This window comes from Sinocyclocheilus rhinocerous, unplaced genomic scaffold, assembly GCF_001515625.1.
Source record: "Sinocyclocheilus rhinocerous isolate Xijiao unplaced genomic scaffold, SAMN03320098_v1.1 scaffold4155, whole genome shotgun sequence".
Classification (NCBI taxonomy): domain Eukaryota; kingdom Metazoa; phylum Chordata; class Actinopteri; order Cypriniformes; family Cyprinidae; genus Sinocyclocheilus; species Sinocyclocheilus rhinocerous.
The window spans coordinates 85,945-99,150 of record NW_015639693.1 but is presented as its reverse complement, the minus strand read 5'-3'; the positions used below and the strand labels follow the sequence as shown (position 1 = coordinate 99,150).

The window sequence follows — 13,206 nt, the reverse complement described above, 5'->3', positions numbered from 1 at the left end:
TTGACTGTATCTATTTGATAAATGAAGTTAACCAACTAACATTATACATACTCTTTTGGTTTCTGTACCCAATATTTAAAAAATGTACAAAAGCAATAAAAATATTGGTATCGGTACTCGGTATCGGCAAGTACCAAAAATAAAAGTATCGGTATCGAGCGAGTACTGGAAAAAGTGGTATCGGTGCATCCCTAATTATTTTTCTAATGTTTACACAAAACATTAAAATTCTATAAAAATGTAACAAAAATGAACAGAGTCGTTTTATCAGAGCTCAATCCTTCTGGGTCTGATCTGATTTCAACCTCTTATTTCAGTTTTCTGACTCGTTTTGGCTATATGGTTATAGCTAACCAATTCATTTGAGTGTGTATAATTGTGTGTGTGTGTGTGTGTGTGTGTGTGTGAGAGAGTGGGTGTGTCTGTTTTGCACTCTTGATGTTTTGGAGTGTAAACCCTTCCTCGCTGTCCACTTTTTACTGGATTGTAGTTGAATTATTGCTTTTATTTTAATATTTGCTGTTATAGTCACACCAGTTTATAGGTGTGTGTGTGTGAGTGGATGTGTTGGTTTTGCAATCTTGGGGCCCTATTTTAACGATCTAAGTGCATGTTCTAAAACAATTGCACTTAAGGTGTGTCCGAATCCACTTTTGCTAGTTTAAGGATGGAAAAAATGGTTGGAGCGCCCGGCGCATTATCTAAAAGGGTTGTCCTTATTCTCTTAATGAGTAATGGGTGTGTTTTGGACGTGCTGAGCATCAGACCGAAACATGAGTGTTTGTTCACGGAGCGGCCTGCAGCTGACGTGTGTGACGCGAGTCTGTGCTGCGTTCCTCTCATAGCAGCTGCTGAGATAATGACTGACCTCAGCGTGTAGCTGCACGTCTGTGAGAGTGAGCGAGTGTGTGTGTGTGAGAGTGTTTGAGTGTGTGAGTGTGTGTGTGTGTGTGTGTGAGAGAGTGGGTGTGTCTGTTTTGCACTCTTGATGTTTTGGAGTGTAAACCCTTCCTCGCTGTCCACTTTTTACTGGATTGTAGTTGAATTATTGCTTTTATTTTAATATTTGCTGTTATAGTCACACCAGTTTATAGGTGTGTGTGTGTGAGTGGATGTGTTGGTTTTGCAATCTTGGGGCCCTATTTTAACGATCTAAGTGCATGTTCTAAAACAATTGCACTTAAGGTGTGTCCGAATCCACTTTTGCTAGTTTAAGGATGGAAAAAATGGTTGGAGCGCCCGGCGCATTATCTAAAAGGGTTGTCCTTATTCTCTTAATGAGTAATGGGTGTGTTTTGGACGTAACATGCCATAAACCAATCAGAGTCTCATCTCCCATTCCCTTTAAGAGCCCATTGCGCTCGGGCCATGGTGGATTCGCTATTTACACGGCGGAATTTACAAGTGGAAAAACGGTGAGGGAACTGATCTGCTTGTGCACGTAATTCTGATACATGCAAAGACTATACATTATGACATGTAGACATTTTTATATTTATGTACACAATAATAATCTTTTACATTTTAATTCTTACATTTTTTTTTTTTAATGTTTGTGTGCTGCTGCGCATCCCTGTGTGTGTAATAAGCAAAGTGTACGCGCGCTGTGCACCGCCAATAGGCGCATATTACTAACACGCTCTTTAAATAACAAAAAAATAAATAAAATATATATATATATATATACAAAAAACACGTGCGTCGCGCCTGGCGCCACATTGGAACAGGGGATTTGTAGATTGTACACAAAACAATTATCTGAAGTTTTGTGTTTTTGTCGATTTCCCTTTCATTCCCTATGATCGGTCATTTTTGACCGAAGACCACAAATGTGACTATTTTTTAGGACCATTTAGCCTGCTCAAATCATGCCCTCAATTTTTTTATTTAATTTTATTTTTGTGTTCACTTTCCAAATACCAAATAAAAGTCACCAAGTTTCATACCGTTCTGATGAAGCTATGCTTTTTAAAAATTCAAAAAAATTTTGGGTCAAAAGTGACCAAAGAGCACCAGAGGGTTAAACCGTTAAACAGATAATAATATGAGCTGATCAGAGATGGAATGACGCTGTCAACTTAATCTGAACCCAACTGCAGCGTTTTATGATTGAAATTAACTATTAAAACTATCAGCTTGCCAATGGAATTGACTTAGTTTTAAAGTAAAATGAACTGTTTAATAATGTAAAAAGAGATCATTCTACACACTGCATTTGCGCAGCACGTCTATCTATACACTGTATGTGAATTCGTATACAGCTAAAGAAAATAACTCTGAATATAACTGTAAAAAGACAAACACATTAACAATATGCTTTAAACATGTATAAACTGTATTTTAACATTCATTAATGACTCACCTTGGACAGTAACACTGAATCTCTTTTCACTGCTGCCGTTGATCTGTAGTTCATAAAGTCCAGAGTCTGTGGTTCTGGTGTTCATGATGGTCAGAGATCCAGTCTGATGATCCAGCTTCATTCTGCCTCTGAATCTCTCATCATCTGTATAGATTTTACTCTGATTTCCAGTGATTTCAGCGATGAGAGTGTCATTAAAGTACCATGTCAGCAAATCATTTGTTTTTTTTATTTCACCAGTATCTAAAGTGACAGATTGTCCTTCACTTTTCTTCACTTTTGCAGAAACACCTGAAACCCAAACCAACAGCTGCTGGAGGATGTTTTTGGGGTAAAAGAACAACAACAACAACAAAAACTACACAACATGAACTATGAAGATGAATGTGATTGCACAAGCCCTTTCATGACTTTCAGTCTGAAAATAAACATTTATGCACAGTTTGTGCTTAACACATTTTACATACTTATTTTACGTTAAGTCCTCATTTAACCCTTTGGTGCTCCTCATTTGGGAGTCATACTTGTGGTCTTCACGGTCAAAAGTGACCGGACACCTAAGATTTTACTTTTTCCCCCCACACTCTTAAAAATAAAGGTGCTTCAAAAAAAAAAAAAAAAAACACGAACAAACTAAGAAGATTAATATGATTGCTCAAGCCCTTTCTTGACTTTCAGTCCGAAAATAAACATGTATGCATGGTTTGTGTTTATAAACACATTTTACATACATATATACTTTACACTTTATGTTTTACATATTATACACTGTAAACTTCATCTGAACTCAACTGTAGCTTCTGATGAATGAAATTAAATATTAAAACTAACAGCTTGCCAGTGGAATTGGCTTAGTTTTAAAGTAAATTAACTGTTTAATAATGTAAACAGATCATTCTAGTCTGCATTTGCGCAGCAATTTTGTCAAGAGATTATCTGTATACTTTATGTGAATTAAAATACAGGTAAAGAAAATAACTGAATATAACTGTAAAAAGATAAACACATTAACAATGTGCTTTAAACATGTATAAACTGTATTTTAACATTCATCAATGACTCACCTTGGACAGTAACACTGAAGATTTTTTCATTGCTGCTGTTGATCAGTAGTTTATAAAGTCCCGAGTCTGTAGTTCTAGTGTTTGTGATGGTCAGAGATCCAGTCTGATGATCCAGCTTCAGTCTGTCTCTGAATCTCTCTTTACACTGATCATCTGTACAGAACTTACTCTGATCTCCAGGGATTTCAGCGATGCGACTTTCATTAAAATACCACTTAATATTTTCTTGTTGGTTTGTTTCAGTATCAGTGTATAGAGTGACTAAATCTCCCTCCATTAAAAACACTGACACACTGTCTGTATAAACACCAGGCACACCTGAAGAAGAAAGTAAACATAAGCCAAACAAAATACTCTTAAGTGTGTGAAAATGTTTTTCTACATCATAAAGATTGTAGGAAGTATGTCTGGATTCATGCTAATAAACATAAGAACATCTTTTTATTCACTGATCAGACAAACATACATTTCATCATACCAGTCTCGACGATGATTTATAACAATCCACTTCCTGATTTTTTTGCCCCCTTTATACATATTTTAGCATTCATACAAGTAGTCTAAAGTTTTCAGACTCATAATAAATTTGGCATGCATCAAATAGGCTACATTATTAAAAACATAAATATTTACTGACGTATTATGCTATGCCATGTTACGTTTTTTTAAAATTCCAAATCAGTTGACCTGATCATTTAAGGACCTTTTTTTTAGGCTACGTCGTTTTATCGTTAACAGGTGTTACCCATCGAAATATGTGACCACGGTAGGCGTTGTCGTCACTACAGTCTCCACAGCGACTACCGCTTAGCCTATACAGACACAGCAATCAGTGTATAGAGCGAAAACGAGATTTGAACAAATAAAGATTTATTTATTTATTTAGTCATTTAGCAGACGCTTTTATCCAAAGCGACTTACAAATGAGGACAACAGAAGCAATCAATTGCAGTATTAAAGGGGTCATATGATACTACATATGTGTATGTACAACCATACACACATACATATATATATGCACATTTATAAATTCAATATATATATGATTTCATTTCCATTTAGTTTGGTGAAGTATTAAAATAACTCAAATTAAATAAAACTAAAACTTAATAAAAAAGACCTATACAGACATAATAAATTCAGACATAATTGAACTAAAATTAAAATAAATAACAAATACAAATAGTACAAATCAAACGACAGTAGTTTATCAGTAATCCTAAAAAATAACACTGCCAAACATACATGCTAAAAAACAACAACTTACTTACACATAGTAAGAAATGGTTATAAAAACGGAAACAGAAGTGAACCTAGTAGGAAAATCTTAAGATCTTACCATTGTTGAGAAAAAACATGGTCACTGCAATCAGATTAGAGAGAAGCTTCATTTTCACCACTTTTGCCCCTATGAATGCAGATTCTTATTCTCTTCCGTGTAGATGGCGATGCAGTAATTTCACTATAGTTAGAAGTGAAAGTATTAATACGGAGGCTCCCTGTGGAAGGTAGAGCGATGACGTACAGTAGTGAACGTTCCCGTGCTTTTCTAATATGCAAATGCAAAAATGCTTTTCGACGTGCTCCTGTTGTAAAACGTCATAGCCTATACATACAGTACAGACTACTTTTATCGCATTATTAGGGTACAACGGGGCTAAAGGCCCACCTTAAGATAAAATGTGCTATTCACTGCGCCTAAAATGTATAATTGCAGAAAAACTATACACGTTGTATTGAAGATGAATGGAGCAACAGACTTGAAAATAAATCATTCAAGTTGTTTAGTTTGTTTAAAAATCGTATAAATGTATGAGGTGGCAAGGGGGGCCTTTTACCCCACACACGGGGCAAAAGGCGCAGCAGCATGGGGTAAAAGGCACATGGTATTGATACAAATACTTCAGCTAAAATAATGTTTTTAAGTAATGTCTAAGTTCATACTTGCTAAAAACAATCACTTTTGCAAAGTTTGTACTATTTTCTGCTTATTTTGAAAAATAAAATTATTTTTTGTTCAATAAAATGTACTGTCTTTAAAAGATGTTAATATAAAAATTTTTTAAAAATACATAAAATCATTTTAATAAGTAAAGATTCTAAAAGTATTGAAGGAGATCCAATAATAATTTTATATATATTTACAGTAGTAACACATGATATTTTATTATATGATAAATATCATGTTTTTAAATATGATGGTTTCATTCTAAACATGGTGATTATCTCTAATATGGACACCCAACATAATATATGATATTTTCTGTCTGAATCTAACCATGTCATGTCAAGAAATGGAAAAGTCAGCCTTCTATTAATTATCATGTTAATTACTGTGCACCTTTAGCCCCAACAGCAGGGGCGCTTTTTACCCCAAATACCATACTTTTACATACTCTTTCGTTATTTAAAAACCGTTGCTTTAATTATCTTAAACAACTGAAAATCATAAAAAAGACCTTGGTCTCAAAATATATGCATTAATTTTAGCGATTCTCATTTGCTACTTAACTCTACAACATTAAAAAAAAAACAACATCAAATATTAGATCAAGCAAGCACAGAATCAACTTTGCGCTGCTGCACAAGATCACGTCAAGGATCAGACAAATACACATGCCGAGGACCAAGGTGGAGCTGGCGGGAGGAAGGAGCCCAACGGAGCCGGTGGGACAGAACGACGAGGCGCAGCCAGAGGAGTGGAGTCCAGAGGCGATGGCGGGTCGACCAAGGCGGAGCCGGAGGGACGAGGGAGCCCGGTGGAGCTGATGGATCGATGGGTGACGGTGGAGGCGAGGGAGCTAGGAGCCGAGGTGGAGCCACTGGGTCTACGGGCCGAGGCGGAGTCCGGGCCTCGGAGGCTGGAGGCGGAGGGGAGGGAGACTCCAACCACGGTGACGCTGGAGGATGGGAGTCCGGCGGGGCTCGCACCGCAATGATGGTGGGCTGAGGGTGAGCAGAGGGGCTGCCAGCTGACAGCGGTGGAGGAGGCTGGAGCGGGTGGGAAGGCGTGAATTTTCAAGGAGCGGCCACTGGAGGGCGCCTTCTAGGAGCGGGCACTGGAGGTCGCTCTGAGCTGGATTCGGGGGCTGGAGCCCTTCCTGGGCGGAACTGGGGATCAGGAGCCCTTCCTGGGCTGAACGAAAAACTAGGAGCCCTTCCTGGGCTGAATGGGGGATCAGGAGCCCTTCCTGGGCTGAACGAGGAATCAGGAGCCCTTCCTGGGCTAAACTGGGGATCAGGAGCCCTTCCTGGGCTAAACTGGGGATCAGGAGCTGGGCTCAGGCTGATGCTCCGTACCGCGGGGAGATGGTGGGCTGGGCTCTGGGTCTGAAGTGGATCCGGCGAGATCCTCCACGGGGCAGATGGTGAGTGACGACCCGTTTCTCGCCAGAGTTCACTCCACGAAGGCGGCGAATTCGGCTTTTAAACACTGGGTGATTGGGAAAACACAGGTGCAAGGAATGACTAATTAAAGGGAACACAGCACACCTGGGGTGGGAAAACACAACACAAAGAGTCCAGGGGCGTGACAACAACAGCATATTGTGTCCAATAACCTGCTGGCATCTTTCTCTATTAGCGTCATGGCTATGAAAAAAAAAATTATAATAAATTATATAAATACTGTATAAATATATATATCCATGGAAAACAACCAGGAACTCAACGTGACTTCAAACCAATCCATACGAGTGCCCAGACCAAAATAATAAAAAAATAAGTGATCAAATACGAGATAAAAACAAACATTATGAGACATGTGACAATGTCAATGTTTGTCAGTGTTTGCTTTGCATTGACAAAGGGGGGAAAGGTCACATGACCAGAATGTTTGCCCTGTGTTTTCAGTAAATTGTTATCTCACATTTGGTCACTTGGAGTGTGTGGACTTTCATCAAGTGTTTAACATATACAAATATCACTCCACACTTACTCCCTCAATCAATAAATAAACAAACAAACAAATAAGTAAAATTGTATAACAATGCAAAAATATAAATAAAAACATATCAAAAAAATAAAAGTATATACAAATAAAAATGTTACAGGTCCCAGTAAATGACATAGAGAAGTTGTTATCCAAAGATAAAGGCAAAAACGTATGTATCCAATGAGAGGACTCCAATGTGAAGCATTACAACTATTTTACCCTTTGAAGACATTTCTATCTAGAGAAGTAAAATGGCTTTGAGAATTGTTACAAACCACCTGACACAGGGCTGCGTAACATAAACACACGCAAATTAAATTAACCCAAAAGTAGATATTTATTGGGGTAATACATACATAAATTAAGCAAACAACATTGAAACAGAAAGAGATAAATAACTAATAAAATGCAAATAATTACATAATGAATATACAAAAACTCCCTGTGTTGAAGAGGCCTCAGACCAGGAAAGAAGGACCTTCTTATCAGTCAATTCATCACATGTAACCCACAACATGTCCAGCTTGACTCCAAGACAAACAACATCTGGTGCAGGAAAACACAAATGAGGGAACAGAAGCTATGCAAAACTGTACATGCTGGCTGTAGTCAACCACATTAGCAGGACATATTCAAACATATGCAACCACAAGTTTGGAAGAACAGCAGCAGAAACCATATTCAATGATTGCATGCCACTCTTTGGATACTTTTCACTGAACTCAGAAGACAAGATATGCTAATAAATGGGTTGCATGAATGAAAGAATACAGAACTGCTAGTGAAAACAGCAGATTGTCTATTTTTTTATTTTTTTACCTTTATTTAACCAGGAAGAAACTCATTGAGATTAAAAATCTCTTTTTCAAGAGTGTCCTGGCCAAGATAGGCAGCAGTACAACAGTACAACCTATTGAAGATGGACCAGCTTCCAATATATAGTAGGTTAAGTCATAATAAAGATAGCAGTAGAGACTTAATTCAGTTAAATGAATTCACTGGTTATGTTAATTTCTTAATGATGAAGTATATAATATTTTTTTTTTGGTAAAATGCATTCTCTTAACTGACAAGTTTGCCATTCATGAGTTTATCTCCCCTAAAAGTGTGAACATCGAGCCTTCCAGACACCATTTAAACACGTCAATCTCTCTCTAGCTCAACCAATAGCATGAGTTTAGGGCGTGGCTACTGCAGCAGGCGGAGACAGAGGGTGTTTAGCTGCTGTGTGATGCTACATCTAGTTTGTCTGATTTGACTGTTGTTGATGGATTCAGCACTTTTTATCTGACTCTAAAGCTGTTTTGTGAGGGCATTAGCTCTTCACCTACAAACTAAACTCACACGCACTGAATTCCCCTCTCACCTAAAAGCTGTCTGCACAACTCAAACCACAACTCTACAGAAAACCAACCACAGCAGTTTTCATTTTGACTCAGAAGATGCACTGCTGACAGTCACAATCTGAGATGGTATTAACTATATAAAATTAGCAGGAAATTCAGAAATATTTAAGCAATTTTCACTCATCTAATTGTCATGTTTAACATAGTTAGTGAACTACTTTTGGAAAATGTTGTATGTTGTCTGAAAATGGGGTATATAATAAAAATAATAAATTAAATATAACACACAGTTATATTTAGTTACAATGAACTACAGTACTGTTTCTAGGCCTAGACAAGCTAGGCGGTCACCTAGGGTGCCACTGGTGCTTTGGCAACGTACTGTTTTTTTTTTTTTTTGCCATGCAATAAAGCTAAGTTCAAAGGCCAATTTAATATATTGGTACAGTAAAAAGTGCACAAAATCAGTATTTTTTACGCAGTATTTGTGGTAGTCGAGAAATCATGTTGTAAAACTGGTCATGTTGTGAAGGTGTGCGTTTTTGCACCAATGCATTGTTAAGTGTGTTCTGTAATATTCCCATATAAAACTTTAACGGTCAATTAAAAATAGTGTTATAAAATCCGCTAATTCACACCTCTTTGTTGAATTTAACACATCCTTACAGACGTGTCATAATGCTGAATCAATTCATTCACTTCTAACAGATATGGATGTGCCATCCTGAAGGAGCTGGACTGCCTGTGCAACCTGATTGGGTTGCAGGTACTGCCTCATGCTACAGTCAGTGAGCATAATTCAGTCAGTAAGAATAAGGAGAGAGCAATTGTCTACGGCCACCACCAAAAATCATTCCCTTTTTGAGGGTTGTCTTGCTGTTGCCTCTCCAGTGCACCAGTTGTCACTTTAATTTGTACCAAAGCACGTGAAACTGCTTCACAATCACTTATGCTTCCTTATTGGACAGATTGATATCCCAGAAGTTTAATTGACTTTGTTTAATACTGTGATGATTAAGTGTTATTTTTTTGAGAAGTGTATATATGCACCATAAAGAAAGAATTAATAGTACATGTGGCTTTTCAAACGCTCTACACTACTCTGCAAAAGGTTATTCATTACCACATGCGGTGGTAACAGCTCACTAAAACACTGGTTGTCAGTACTCATTTCAATATAGGTGAGAGTACATTCATCTTTAGCCTTTTTCACAGAAATGTTTCACGTGATAGTTCTGTTCTGTTTGTGCTGGTGGCATCTGATTGGTAAGATATAAATCTATCTATCTATCTATCTATCTATCTATCTATCTATCACAGTATGTTTGTTCATCAGGTGTGTTTGGTGAGACAGTGTCAGTGATGGAGGGAAATTCTGTCACTCTACACACTGAATCTCAAATACATGAAGATGACGACATAGTGTGGCAATTTGGAGATAAAAAGTCTCTCATAGCTAGGATAAAAAAAAAGCAAATCTTCTCCACATATGATGTTCCTGATGGGAGATTCAGAGACAGACTGAAGCTGGACAATCAAACTGGATCTCTGACCATCACAAACATCACAACTCAACAAGCTGGACTCTATGAAGTAAAGATAAGTGGAGCGAAACTGATATCAAAAACATTCAGTGTTTCCGTCTATGGTGAGTAGAGATCATGTGTCCAAACATTCACATATTCTTATTTTATTAAAATAATGCTCTGACAGATACATGTGCTGCTGACAGATAGGCTACTTGCACTGAATAATGCGTTTGAGATGTGTTTGCTAAAATATTTGTTGTCAGACAATAAATGTGCCATATACAATGTAGTATGCAATGTGATTTCAACCTTTTTTGCACATAATAGCATAGCCTATATGGTTAAATTTATGACATTTGTTTTAATAGCCTTTAATATGAATAATGTTTCGTTGGACAACATTGGGCTGGATGTAAAGAAACAACTTCCATACCACCTCAGCAGTGCCACAAACTGATCCCCTCCATGCCACGCCGAATTGAGGCCGTAATTAAAGCAAAAGGAGCCCCTACCATGTATTGAGTACATGTACAGTAAATGAACATCCTTTCCAGAAGGCCAACAATTCACTAATTTTTTTTTTTTATTGGTCTTATGAAGTATTCTATTTTGTTGAGATAGTGAATTGGTGGGTTTTTGTTAAATGTGAGCCAAAATCATCACAATTAAAAGAACCAAAGACTTAAACTACTTCAGTCTGTGTGCATTGAATTTATTTAATACACGAGTTTCACAATTTGAGTTGAATTACTGAAATAAATGAACTTTTCCATGACATTGTAATTTATTGAGATGCACCTGTATATACATACATATATATACACATACACATGGGTCACAGCACAGGAGGGGTGGGATATTGATCAGTACTGGCTTGGGATGGGTGTCATCACACGTCTAAACCAATGAGAGCATTTGGGGAGGGCCTAAGACTGCAGCAGTGCTCACATGAAGCGTTCATGACTTCATAAGTGGAAAAAGGTAGTTTCCAATAGCACGAGAAGACAACAGAGAAGCTCTCTCGCTCAACACAGTGGAGTGCATCGATTTGTTAACTTTGTGGTTTATTATTTTGAGTCATTTGGGACGCGGTAACACACACGGCCCTCTCACAATATATTGCTTTACAGATCTTTCATTTTTGCCACTCAGAAATATTCACGCAATCATGCTGCACGTATCAGAAGTTCCGCGCTACGCTCACACTACATGCGTACCGTGCCCAAGCCCAACTGAACCGCGGTCTGGCCCACCTCTTCCAACCGAGCCAGGCAGGGGCGTGTCTACGTGGTGGCCAGGGGTGGCACCCCCCCCTGAAATTTACCCCCTACCAGATCTCTTACGATAGGCTTGTTTTTAGTAAATTTCCAACTGCATCTGGCAGTGGCGGATCCTGGCGTGTGCAGCTGCATATGGCCGCTTTCTTCTCCTCTTTATACTTAATTTTAGGCGGTTTCTATAGCGTGATAGGCTATGACAAATATCGAGCACGCATCCTTTCGCACCACTTTAGTTCCAGAACTAGATGTACAGTACTAAAGTACTGGGGCGATTTTGCGTGAACTATTTTCCAGTACCATATAAAGGGTTGCATTTGCACCGACAGTGTGTACTAGGAAGTGACGTAAGGTGGTCGACAGCGACGTCATTTGTGCGCGGCATTCAACAACGGAAACAAAGAAGAACAACGTTAACAACAGGAGGATGGAGGAGCAACAGTATTGGGATAATGAGACTAAAGGGAGACATTTATATGCAATACAAAAGAAAGTGGGAAAAGGTAGAAAAAGTGGGAGAAATAGGAGGGAGGAAAGTATAATTACAAGACTAAGAATGGGACATACAGGTTTGAATAAAACATTACATTTAATATCTAAACATCCAACGCGATTGTGTGAGAAATGTGAACAGAGTGAAACTGTAGAACATGTGATTATTAATTGTAAGGGTTATGATGAAGAAAGAGAAGTTCTAAGAGAAGAAGTATGAAAGAATGAAGGAAAAGAGTTAACATTAAATAATATATTAGACTCAGATATAGGAAATAGTACGGTAAATGTGTAGTTTCAGTTTCTGAATAATACAGGTTTAATGAAGAGAATGTAGGACAAGTATATATAGAGAGGTAGAAGATGTGGGTAAGATACTGATATAGTGTGGGTAGAAGGGAACGTATATCTGAAGGTTAAATAAGGATACGGTGGGATATTGGGATTTAAACGGAATTGCGGTGGAAACTGGAGGAGCTGAACACGCAGCGCCAGTGGGTTTTTATTTATTTTTTTATTTTTTTAATGGGTGGTTGGGTAGAAAATGTTAAGAGATACAGGAAATGTTTCTGATCCAAGCTACCTGATGATGGCAGTAATGCACTGTTAAGTGCGGTTGCCAGTAAAAGAAAGAAGAAGAACAACGTTAACAACAGGAGGATGGAGGACGCTGTGATCGGAGCTGTGTTTTTGTTGTGTCTCGCGGGTTTCACAATAATGGACATGGAATGTCGACGTATAGGTAAAGCGATTGAAATAACGGAAGGAGGAATAAGAATGGAACTGGCAGTGCTACATTTGCTATAAGTGCCTGCACTTCAGCGTCCGTCCATCTATCGCTGTTCTCCATACTTGCAAAATAAGTTGACACAATGTTTACAGTGTGTTTACACACCGTTTTAAATCATGGCGGGTGAGGGCGTTTTCGTACACGTTTGGCCAATCAATGTCTACTTACGTCACGGGTACTACCAGTGGTGCTGGTTAGACCCTGCTCCGGAGTAGGAGCTAATTTGGTTCTCGAAAAAGGCCGGATAATCGAAAATGGGCAAAGAGGCGGGAGCAGGTTGCTGAAAACACGCCCACCTAGCTCGATGGCAGTGTCAGCAGCGGCAATCCAACTGTCACTCAAGAGCCACGCCCTTAATTATGCAGAACTTTAAGGCTTAATATAATTTAAACGGATGAGTTATTAAAAAATC

The 13,206-nt window shown here is 38.3% G+C and overlaps 1 protein-coding gene across 1 annotated transcript in view; it reads left to right on the top strand.

Annotated features, from left to right (window-relative positions):
* The window catches only part of LOC107751547 (SLAM family member 9-like), a 24,268-nt gene that overhangs the window by 2,363 nt on the left and 8,699 nt on the right, over nt 1–13,206 (top strand). Inside the window, exons 2-4 of the mRNA XM_016567285.1 lie at nt 760–777; nt 9,922–9,972; nt 10,043–10,354. Coding sequence (XP_016422771.1) covers nt 760–777; nt 9,922–9,972; nt 10,043–10,354 — 381 coding nt within the window. The remainder of the gene's footprint in view (nt 1–759; nt 778–9,921; nt 9,973–10,042; nt 10,355–13,206) is intronic.